This window comes from Lagopus muta, chromosome 2, assembly GCF_023343835.1.
Source record: "Lagopus muta isolate bLagMut1 chromosome 2, bLagMut1 primary, whole genome shotgun sequence".
NCBI classification, from domain to species: domain Eukaryota; kingdom Metazoa; phylum Chordata; class Aves; order Galliformes; family Phasianidae; genus Lagopus; species Lagopus muta.
In genome coordinates this window covers 63324827-63337314 of record NC_064434.1, presented here as the reverse complement: position 1 = coordinate 63337314, position 12488 = coordinate 63324827, and the positions used below count along the sequence as shown (strand labels likewise).

Sequence of the window (12488 nt, the reverse complement as noted above, 5' to 3'; positions counted from 1 at the left end):
TCATTTTTCTCCAGCCTTTGGGCAGAAGTTTGAAATCTGACTCCCTTGCTAAATAAGGAGTAGAATAAAACAAAATCCAAGGAACCTCAGTGGTGGTGGTGAAAGAAACACTTAAGACTGTGGTCCAGTTCTATTAGTTCTGCTTTTTGTTTTTGGTTGTTTTTGGTTGTTATTGTTGTTTTGTTTTGTTTTACCAAAGAGAGAGAAAAATACATTTCAGGGATGGTAGACTTTCTTTGTCTTCCATCATCTGCTGCCAAGGGAGAGAGTTATGTGTAAAAGAAATGCTTCTGCTTTGAGATGATACAGAACTAAAAGGCAAGATCGGCTGCTCCTTTGTCATTTTGAAGGGAAGGAAAAGGTGGACAGTACTCCCAGAATTACTTTCCAAAGCTAGCAATTGAAAAGCTGATTCTACCTGGAATATTTAATATGTTAGAACACGTTTTTGTAAGTGTTGATTTCTTAACCTTGATGCTATCCTTCCTGTTTGAGATCTTTGCTTGATATACTGTTTCTGAAATGTGACAAGATCATAGAGCCATTAAGAAGACAGACAATACTGGAACCAAATATCAAACAGTTCGTAACTGTAGGGCTACACGAAAGAATGTATCAATAGACGTTAGCTCCATAATTAAATCAACCAAAGATAACAACCTTCACTCTTTTAAAACTTAGTGCTGGTGGGAGTTGCAAGGTTTTATGTTATTTCTCAGTTAGTACAATGTACTACATTTTTTAAAATAAAAATCTGTATCATTCTATAACACTTCATACGCTTTATTAGAGGCAGTTCAAGATTATTCTGACAAAATAGAAGCAGTTTTTGCTTACATGTGACTTTTGCTTATGCATTAAAGACTTTTTTTTTTTCTTTTTATTGTAACCTACAAGGATTTCAGTTGTTGAAATCAAAACTAGTAGAAGTAAATACTGAGAGTGCTTGTTCTGGTTGTTTCACACATCCTCTTTCTCCTTGAACTGAATCTAGACCTCAGCACTCCTTTTTTAAACTTATACTTGAACTAAACTAGACCAACGTCAGCTGTGACTAAGCGAAATATAGTACTGAATCATAAAGTTTGGTTTCTGGATTAGGGGGCTTTTCTGACTCTTTCAAGTCAGTTGTTTAATATGCTCGTATTTTCACATCAAGCTAGTTCAAATTTTTAATTGGACTTGTTTCCAGTGAAGTTGGTATATAAGTGCCTGAATGATGTATATATATGAACTCACAAAACTCAACATATTAGTTAATTTTGACTGTAATTCTAGGGAATTTATAATGCAGCATGATATCTTTTCCATCTTTTATAGCACTATTTCTTTTAATTCATTTTTGTGTTTATTTCAAGTTTCTTGCTACTAGAGTTCAGAAAGAAGCTAAGAGCTTATTAGAAGATTAGTTTTTCCTGGTCTTCTAATCAGGCTTTAGTTCTGAAATGGAAAACTTAGGACCAATTGGCTTTAAAATCCCTTGTGAGTTGTGCATTTGTAAGCCTGAAATCATAAAACTTAATTCAGAATTCAGCGCACAAATTGGTTATATTGGTACTTGAGATTATAAAGTGTACAGACCTTAGTATTTCACAGGTGCAACTCAGGTCATACTGAGTAACAGTAATTAGTGCTATTTATAAGAACTACTACATAAAATTTTTTTTTTTCTGTCCCTTCCTCCTCTTTGTCAAATAATAGCAGTGATGACTGTAATTAGATTTTCAGAATTTATGTGCAAGAATAATTAGCATCATGCCATAATTTAGTGGTATAAATCTTATGCATACAATTAGCAAGTAGTTTTATGATACGAATGTTTTGAGGTTTTCCGTTGGATCAATTGATGCGAGTTATTCATTGAGATGAGTATCAAATTGTAACCTCAATACTTATTACAGTGAAAGCAAGTGTGTAGGTATATGACTTTGTTCTTGGCTACGTACTATTCCTGTCAAAGCGGGATAACACTTCTTACAGGAAACAAGTGTGAGAAGTTCAGCTCTTCCTCTGAGAATTACAATAGAAGGAGATGGGAAGTTAAATTCCTAAACTTAGACTTCGGATTTGTATAGTTTGGCTCCCTAAGGAGCATGATCTGGGACCGAGAGTTTTTAAAAGCACAGCACAGTTTTGTCCTCTTAATATTGCTACTGTGAGGATTTCCTTAGTGTTTGTTCAAAGAGCGTTGTTTAAACCTGCCATCTTCAGTAATGAGCAAATCCACATAACGTGATACTGCATTGTTTGTTGTTGTCCTGGCAAGTCAGAATTGAAGCTGTACTTGGATCTGGAGTAATAAGTGCTCATGTTTCTGTGTTTTATAATAGAATTTCATGCACATTAGGTATGTGTGTGGCATGTATGAGCATGGCACCAGATCTAAACTGTCAGACTTCTATAACAAACTCCAAAAGGCCTTGGGGAGCATGTTTAAATGTGAACTTTTGGAGCCATTCTTCTAGCCTGTTTCTGTCCTAGGTCTAGAACAAACTCAAAATTTTAGTAGGCTGGATGAATTGCTTTGGATATATTTTCTTTCCACCTGTTTCAGACCTGTTAGAAAAACTTTTGAATTATGGTACATATACAAACTGTGCTGCTCTCGCAGTTATCCGGGCTCACTGTGTACAGATACACCACTCTCATAAGGGATACAGTAGTAAGTAGCTTTTAGTTAAGTCAGAAGACATCATCTTCTAAATCATGACAAATGCATAAATAGTTTTCCCTGAGCAGCAGTCTTGGCACAAAATTTAGTCTATACTCTGCTCTTTCTTGGCCTGATTGTTGACAACCAGATCTAATTATTGCTGCCACTAGAAACATGCATTTTAGGCTGTTGTTGCTACAAGAATATTGATGAATGAGCATTCCTCAGAGTCCTGACTTCAGACTGAAGGCCTGCAAACCTTGTAGATACTCCTTTGTTATGTTGGCAAGAACTGCTTCCCCTCACACTTAAGAACTGTTCATTTTCAAATCCCTCCCAGCAACTCCGGCAAAGATTTCTGTTGGGTTAGTGAAATGAAAGTAGGAGGTGACAAGAATAAGCCGTCACTTAGGAAAGAATATTAAAATACCAAAATGACATTTGTTCTCTATGGGTGAAGCAATTTCTTCAATGGCTACTATGAGAAGAGACCACCTCAAAGGTTCAGGACACCTAAAACAACTGTGCATAAGAAGCAACTTTTAATCTGATAGACTGTGGTTGGCTGGAATTTTTTTAATTCCTTCTAGTGATGCCATAGCCAGCCCAGCAAAAATGTTCTGTGCTGTCTCTGCTTTCCATAAGCTGAAAGAGTAGAGAGATGCTGAATACCTGTTTTAGGTGAACTGCAGTCATATCTGAATGTTCAGTATTTATTTACTTGATTGTTCCCAGTACCAAAAATTCATTTCCATTTTACATGCATAATAAAAATCTTATCAGGATCTTCCTTTACCTTTGAAGGCTATTGGGTATCATCAAGGCTATATTCCTGGAATGCTAACCCCATACTCCCAAGTCATAATAGAGCTCTGTAAATTTCCAGAAATGTTAACCATAAAGGTCATTAACCCTAAGCTGATACTGATCCCCTGTGTTTGGGATTAGTAGAGCTACTAAGCATGAACTTGTAGCATGTAGTCTGCTCAGACCATATCTGAGAGAATAACAAACACTAAAATTGCCTTTAAAAGTATCTTGGGCATTATTATTTAAATATGTGTGAGTGGAATGTATACAGCCTACCCTTGGTACTCTCTGAAACTTGTACTGCTTGCTGGGAGAGCAGCTTATGGCTTTTTGAAAAAAAAAATATTACACAGCCCTGGGTAGCACAGAATGCATAGACTCTCAAGTGTGTTTTAAACTGGTGGTTTTGGAGGTGAAAATGTACTTTGTGGGAGAACATGTACCATGATTATCCCATAATACTCTATGATTTTAGAAAAAATACTTAAAATTGTTTACCCCTATGCAGGAGAAAGAAAACGTATAGCTTCTACCTGGGATATCCCCATATGTTTTCAAATTTCAAATCAGTTCTTTGACTTTTGTTAAGTGCAGGCTTTACCTGTTCATAAGGTCATTTGCACATCATTGTCATCACTGAGTTTTTTGAGGTGCAATTTGCCCGTGCTTTTTGTCTTAAATAAACCAAAAAGCTATATTGCATAAATATAACAGTGTGTGAATGTAGCATAACTTCAATGGATTCCACAGTGATATGATGTCTTTTTTTTCCTTTAAATTATTACCTTTGGTTTTGATAATTGGGAAATCTAACACTTGTATAGAAGAGGAAATAAATATGGGGAAAGAGAGGAGGAAAAAAAATATGGGAATAATTATTACAGATGCACTGTTGAATGCGTCTATATAGATAGGCTTTGCCTGTTCAATCTCTTGTTGCTTCAGCTGTTACTCCCCTGGAGGTTTTTAACTTTATTTGAAATGCCAGTGTGCATGCAAAAACCTCCTATTTAACAAGTATTTATTTACTTACCTATTTAATTTCTGTAAAGTATTGCATTCTTGTTTACATTAGTATCACATAAAATATCCCTGAAGGAAAACAAGATTATATACATATATATAATATATATATATAAATTATATGTGCATAATTCACCTTAATATATTAATAAAATCCTTTATCCTGGGCTGTTTTGCTGGCAATTTCCTATCAAAAATGAAAATGGTAACATGTCTTTAAGCTCCTGGTTCATGTCATGAAAGCTATCTTATGATCCTAAAAATTATTCCATCTTTAGCATCAGATGCTGAACTTCTGTGCTTTATTTCCTTACTGAAATGTAATTGCATTACTGAAGTGTAAAGAATGAACTTTAGGAAGCACCCAAATACTGTAAAATCTTAAAGTGACATTTTCCAGCAGAACTCCAAGCTGACCTCTGTAATACAACATTAAATATAAAGCTCACCACTGCAGCAGATAAAGCTGAAAACAGATTGTAAGCAAATTGGTAAGCAAATTGTGAAAAACACTGGTTATACATCTGAGTGTGGTTGTCATCTTCAAGATCCTCTTCTACCTGACTATCTTTTGCAATTATATATATATGCGTATATAAATATATACATATATATATAATTTTTTTCAAAGCAGAAATGTGTACTTAACATACATTCATGGCATGGAATTAACTGTTCAGATTATTTTCATACTTAAAAGAGGGTTCTTTTTTACTGAAATTTAATGAGGAAGTATGTTTTGTAAAATCCAGTAAGAAATCTTTAGTAGGATGAAGCGGCTTTACAGTCACTGCGGCTGATGTCTAAATTTAAAACAAACAAACAAAAAAAAACCACAACAGTGTAATACTAACAAATTCTACCACAACCATCTGGTTTGTATCTAATTAAATACCCAGTTTCTAACTGCAATGGAAGAAAGGAAAAAATAGCAGCCATGCTTATCAGACGCTGTTTTTGTGTTCCAGCAGGTCTTTGTGATATAAATGAGGGTACAGTGGTGCCAGAAGATCGCTGCAAATCACCCACTTCAGGTAATCATAACTTAGTCTGATTTTCAGCTTCTTATTTGCATGGAAGATGGCATACTTGAATACAGACTAGTTGCATAAAGCCTGTAGTCTTCTCACAAGTTGTTGTAGCTTTCCTGAAAAATGTTGCTGTGTTGCACCACTGTGTTTTTAAAGGAAGATTAATTTAATAGATGCAATAGAAATGTCATAAAGATAAGTGAAGAGATAAAATCTGTAATATTTGTTGTAAGGAACATACTCCACGGCACAATCGAATTTTAAAACTCTGATAAAAGATGCTCTAATTCCTTTAGGAGTACATGTGTCTGGTGTCTCAGAGTCCTCAAAAGTGGTTTAAGAAAAGTCTGCAGAAGGAGCAAAGGAGCTAGTTTTTTTTTTTTCCTTTGGAATCAGAAGTCTTCAGAGGCTTACATCCTTACAATGTAGGATTTCTCTGCTTCAAAAAAAAAAGTTCTGTCACTACTCCTGCATTTGACTATTCTAAAGGAAAGCTGCAGTAATGATGTATTACTTAGATTTTTTTTTCAATGTTGGCTAATTGAAACTATAACTATGTAAATATTACGTGTCAATATATAGTATTAGAGATGAATGTTTGTTGTAATCAGCAAATTTTTTGTTAGAATAATGCTGGATTTTTAAAGTAGTACTGTGTCTCTTCATCTGCTTCATTCAAATCTCTACTCCAAATTCAAAGGTCAAAGTTGCAGATTTACCTGTTGTAAGGTGTGTAGTAGGACAAGAGTCAAGGTTTGGAAAAATCTTAAACTTACCAGTTTGCCTATTCTCCATCCCTCCTGTTTGAGTTGTAGTAGACTAGGTTAAAATGTAATGCAGTTTGGATATTTCTTTCTAGGTGCACATGCAATACTAAAAAAAAAATTCTGAATTCAAAAAATAGAGAATGGACAAAAGACTGAGGTGAGAAGCCACAGTTGCAAGCCCTGTAGATTTTTGTAGTAGTGAAGTTGAACTTCATCTTGCTTCCCTTAGTTCTCTCAGTTTTTCATGAATGAGAAATATTCACGGCAGACTTCTCCAATATTTCCTTTGAAAAAGGTACTTGAAAGTAGGGATGGAGACTGGCAAGCTGTCACCTCACTGGTGACAGAACACTCTGGTCTGTGTGTGCTGGGGAAGGCCAGCCATTATGGGTAAGACAAGAGCTGCAATTCCTTAGGTTTAGTTTCTAAGTTTAGTGGTTTTTTGGGGTGTGGTCACAAGACTGGAACATTTTGCTACAGGGATAAGAGAGAGTTTGGATAAATCAGTTGCACAATATTGTTGAGTTTAAGATGCAGGACAGAGGCTGGATTTAAGTGAACTTTTTCCAGAACAGAGTTGGCCACTGAAGAAAGAAATACACTGACACCAATGGCTTACTTGTTAGCTACTTTAAGTCTGTAGGAGTGGGTTGACTGTACTATTAGCTTTGACTGTTACACAGTATGACCTATAAAGCAAATCAGTCACTATTCGGGTTGAAGTCTGCATTTGCTGAGGGCTGAAGCGTCTCTTCTGTGAGGAAAGGTTGAGGGAGCTGCGCTTGTTTAGCTTGGAGAAGAAAATGCTCCAGGGAGACCTCATTGTGGCCTTCCAGGACTTGAAGGGAGCATATAAACAAGAGGAGGAATGGCTGTCTATGAGGATTGATAGTGATAGGACAAGGGGGAATAGTTTTAAACTGAGACGGGAGGTTTAGGTTTGATATTAGGAGGAAGTTTTTCACACAGAGGGTGGTGATGCACTGGTACAGGTTGCCCAAGGAGGTTGTGGATGCCCCATCCCTGGAGGCATTCAAGGCCAGGCTGGATGTGGCTCTGGGCAGCCTGATCTGGTGGTTGGTGACCCTGCACATAGCAGGGGAGTTGAAACTTGATGATCTTTGTGGTCCTTTTCAACTCAGGCCATTCTGTGATTCTGTGATTCTCTTCCACCTTCCAGCATACAGGTGAAGAAGAACCTAAGTTGCATTTAATTTCCTCCAATGGGTGTTAATGAATTTCAGAGGACTGTAAAATTGACTGTCAATTGTATTCTACTTTTTTAATAATACAGAAATGCTAGTGAGGGAGCTGCAGTGGGTGCAAGGGTTGGGTAGTAGCTTTATGTCCCCCTTTTTTTTGTTTTGTTTGTTTAACTGAAATTAGGTAGTAACAAAGTGAGGACTCTGACGACACTAATCTGACCGTAAAACATCTCATTGTAAACCAGCATGTTTTTATGTTTGCAGATGTCACTGTATCTTATTTCTATACTTTCACAAAATAATATCCAGTAAAATTTTCTATTTTTTTGTTGAAGTTTGTTTTTGCTTCATGGCAATAGGAAGCTTCAAACAGTGGGACTTACAGCCACCACTGCTGACTGCAGTATTAAGAATTTTGAGAAATCTTTGTTGGCAGAAAAGAACTGTGGCTGAACAATTATTTATTGATTGAAAAGAAACAGATTTGAAAAGCTTTCTCATTTATTGCTGCCAGCAATAAATTCTGTTCTGTGAATCACATTTAGATGAATTTTTGTCTGGAGTCATGATTACAAGAGTAATCTAGTTATTCAACATAAGCATTTTATTCAGTGAGGGAAATGTTTCTAGCAATATAACTTCTGCCCTGCACAGAATAGTACCTTGCATTACAATTTTTGTGGTTAACCTCAATATAGCAAAATTCCTGACTCTCAAGAATAATTTGGAATCCACAGCATCTAGCACAGCTACCAGAGAATACCGGAATCAGTTTTTGATAATTCAGTACATCTTCTTTTCTACCTTAAACTGAAAGCTTTTATTAATACATTGGGTATGCATCAAAAATAAATGTATATATATTTCATTCTGTCTTTGCTCGTAGGTTCTGGTTCACCAAATTCTGATGATGATGAGCAAAAAATGAATAATTTTATAGAAAAGGGTACAGTATTTTTTTTCCTTAGTTTTTGGTTTTGGTTTTGTTTTTTTTTTTTTTTTTGCAGTTCATCCTTTGATACATAGATTGACCTTTTTTTTTTTTTTTTTTTTTTTTTTAATTAAAATACTATTTGCAGTGAAGACCAAAAGCAGACAGTTTTCCAAGATGGTAGCCAATGACATAGGTAGGAACTAGAAAGATTCTTTTCTGTTCCTGTGTCTCACTCTATGCACCACTAACCCTGCAGCAAAAAATAAACTAAAATTTTAAAAATCAAATTTCAACGCATATTCAATTAATAATTTTTCATTCTTTATTCTACTTGGTAATTCTGTGGGCTGCTTCTATGCTAAATATACTGGGCAGAATGATTTTTAAAAAATCAGGGATGCTGGTGGCTTAAATTCTGGTTTGTCTGGTTTGGTTTTTTTGTGGTTTGTTTTTTTTTTCTGTTTTGCAAATGCACTTTTCTATTTTCTGGATGGGTAAGATTCTAATCTGTATTAGGAGTTCAGTCTATGCAAGTTACAACATTATTCCACTACTTATGCAAGGGTACGGGTGGCTAATCTTCTTTCTTTTGTGTTACATTCATAGCTGTATGGTCAGATTTGTATATTACAGTGATCAAGATAGAGGTAGTGTAATGTTTTCATTTAATCATTTGAAAAAAGATTTGGTAACACCTACCAGTATGCTCCGTTATTGTTCCAGAATTGTTCTTATTTTTCTGTGTCCAGCTGTGACACAATTGCCTACCAGCTCCAGACTTGTCTTAAAAATTTGGTAACAGACTGCCTTGGAATATGTTGTATGCAGGCCATAGATTGAACACTTTTGTGATTGGAATGAAAACTAGCTCTTCTTACAGCTATTTGGTCATTAAATAAATGAAAGCTAGAGGTTGTGTGATTTTGGGAAAAGGATTCTTCTTTCTTACCTGGGATATGGTTACTTTCATTTCAGAATCACTGTTGAAGTTTCATTATGTTTTCATTGGTTGCATTAGTAAATCACTGGAAGGTTTATATTTATCTTTTGCGAGGTCAAAAACCTATGATTACTTTAGATAGTGAATATGTTTGCTGAAGTACTACTTCATAGTTTGTGTTGGACTGTAATTCACAGCAATGGAGGAAGAGATTTTTTTCAGTGTTCTCCCTCTGATTTGCTGATTGAAAACTTAATTTTTATCTTAATCCACTAATCCATTTTATCACAGTTCAGCCACCAAAAATTGTTCAGAATTCAACAAGCTAAATGTGACTGATGAAACTTTGGTATCTGAGGCACAACATGAGGAATATGCCCTTTGCTCAGTACTAAGTTGAGCACTGCTTGCACTGGTAACAGGTTAACGAAGAGGAGCTCTGAGCGTGGAAACTCAGGCATAATTAAAGAAAGCAAATCTCTCTCAATAATATATCATTATGTCAATTCAATTATATGATTGGAAAAACTTGAGTATGGTTTATGTTAATATTCATTAATGTGTTCTCCTAAAGGATTCAGGCTAACTGGAAACTTATGTTCAGTTCATTTAATGAGAAAAACAACACTTTGTCTTGTGCATAGTATGTCAGTGCCTGTTGATGAGATATTTTCCTTTTGTCCTGAAGCAGTCTCCTGAACTTATTTCTTTTTGTGCAGAATAGGAGTCTTTTAATGTGACTATGATTTTAATTTTCCCTTTTTTTAAAAGAGTAATATCCAAGAATAATGAAGCATGCTAATGGTAATTCTGTAGAACTATTGACATCTGTTTCAGCTTGAAGCCTTACAACTGAAAATGCTGTGAATGTTTTTCACAACTGAAATACTATAACCTCTACAAGCAAAGCCTTTTTCAGGGTGAAAGTTCAAGGCAGAGTTGAGACAATAATGCATTTCATATGTAACTCATAACTGTTTACCAGTCAGTTCATACTGTGTTTTGTGCAATTGTAGTGTAAATTGAAGTGTAAAGAATGCAATTATTTCATCCACATTTAGAGTTTTAAGTAGCTGAATGCCATGCAAGGAATGTCTTTCTAGTTTTTCCTCCGCTGCCATGTTTTCTGTACCTCGTATCTTTCTTCTGCATGATTTTCTGAACTTATAAGTTTTTCTGTATATGTAAATAAGGCAAAATGCTTTGCCACCTCTTTTTAATGATTGCATGCTTTTTGCTTTTTTGTTATTTTAAATGGAAATGTCTGCCAGATGTGTAAATGGGCAGTGAGTTTTGTGAAATATGAGTGCTACTTTGTCATTAATTTTACACTGAAACAACACCATTTATCATCAACTCTGTTTTAGTCAGTTAAGTATTTGGTACAGTGAGCTTTACGTGGTTAAATACACTCGTTGAATCAGTCAGAACATGAGGTGTTTTTACATCCATTTCTGTAAGTAGCTTTAGTAAAGGTGTATGCAAAATATCATATACTCCATTATCTCTCTTTAAAACTGTCCCAGGAGATGTTATTTTTCAGCAAAAATTGTTTTTATTTCTGGAATTTAAGAACAATTGCAAACGAAACTGTTAGGCGAACGTGCAGAGTAGTTGTAATTCCTGATTTCTATACTCTACAGCTGTTAACACAATTTTTCACATTTTTTACATTCTAAATGCACAGCTAAATTTGCCAAACGATGCTAAAATCATTGCCTTTTAACCTGTTTTCACAACATCAAAGCTTAAGAGCCTCAAAGTTCTTAGTTACTCTAATGACAGCTTCTTCCAGCATTTTTAACATTTTGTCTGATTTAATGTGGGGCATACGAAGCAGATCTATTTTCATATGTTTTCTTGTAAAATTATTTTGTAAGTCATACCAAATTTTGAGATTTCAGCATTGATAATCTATTTCATTCAACCATCAGCAGTACAGTATTTGGTTGTTCAATCATCACAAAGTTAGTAAGTTGAGAAATATTTTTCATTCTGTGTAGCTGTCAAACACTGAATCATTTTGGGACTTTGATATATCTAAAAATACAATGAAGAAGCAGAAGATAATTCTTTGCTGCTTAAATATTTCTTATGAAATTTTGAATGTTTTATGTTATATGTAAACCATTCTCGTCTGTCAAGACATCAGTACGCTTGTCTCCCTTACAGTTTATAGAGGGCTTTTTAGCAAAGGGTTTCCTTAAATAGGGGATGTATGAGAAAAATGGTATACAGCTTTCAAATTTATACACTTTAGGACATAATGGTTTGTAAAGTAGCTTGGGATAACTTGCTGCAAATAGGATACAACTATTACTTCTAAGCCACAGTTTCCTATTGAGGCATGTTTCAGATAGTCAGCAGGTTTTTTTCATTGAATTGATTGAGCCTGCCATACAGAAATGCAACATGTTTATGCCAGTGTAACCTTCCACGTCTGCTCCCTAAAGACAAACATGAGAAATCTCTAAGAATCCTGTAGGCTGTTTTTGGACAGTTGTCTAATCTCCTTTTCATGTGATACATATTTGGTTACATAAATCAGCAAAAGGAAATGTATATACATGCCTATGTATGACCTTAGGTTTTCTACGTTAGAAGAGTATAAAGTAGATATAAGCACAAGGCAAAGTAGTCATTGCCTGGAGCAGCAATCTGATAAGAGCAGCAAAATGATTCCTTAGATTCCATCTCCTTGTCTTGCACTGGTTGCAGAAAGGCAGCCTTGGCTGTAAATGGGCAGCAATCACCATCACCACCAAGGTATTCAACTGTGGCATCACAGCAAATACTTGAGGTCAGCTGCACCCAGCAGGAGCAGTCACCATCACCATTGCCTTGTTGTACAACTGGAATTAAATGACCAATGCTGAGACTGTTCTCTGTATATCTCAATCTTGTCAGTTTTTTTTTTTTCCATTTCCCCAGAAAGTATCTTTCATGTAGATGATGTCTGTGATGTCTGACAGTACTGTTTTTCCATCTATGGCATGGCAAAACTGAATTTTCTGAAACTTGTAAACTGTAAGACATATATGCATACAAGTTACTTGTTGCATCAAGTAATGTTAGTTAGTAAATGATTTAGCTGTGAAATACTTGCATTTTCTTATTGCTTTTTG

The 12488-nt window shown here is 35.3% G+C and overlaps 1 protein-coding gene across 7 annotated transcripts in view; it reads left to right on the top strand.

Moving 5' to 3' along the window:
* The window catches only part of STXBP5 (syntaxin binding protein 5), a 100885-nt gene that overhangs the window by 71061 nt on the left and 17336 nt on the right, over positions 1-12488 (top strand). For 2 of the 7 annotated variants that reach the window (XM_048935421.1, XM_048935419.1), the window contains exon 19: positions 5458-5520. In XM_048935421.1, the coding sequence (XP_048791378.1) occupies positions 5458-5520 (63 nt within the window). Of the gene's footprint in view, positions 1-5454; positions 5521-8375; positions 8436-8568; positions 8617-12488 lie in introns of all 7 variants that reach the window. The other 5 variants (XM_048935420.1, XM_048935418.1, XM_048935415.1 and 2 more) reach the window with 4 other exon arrangements.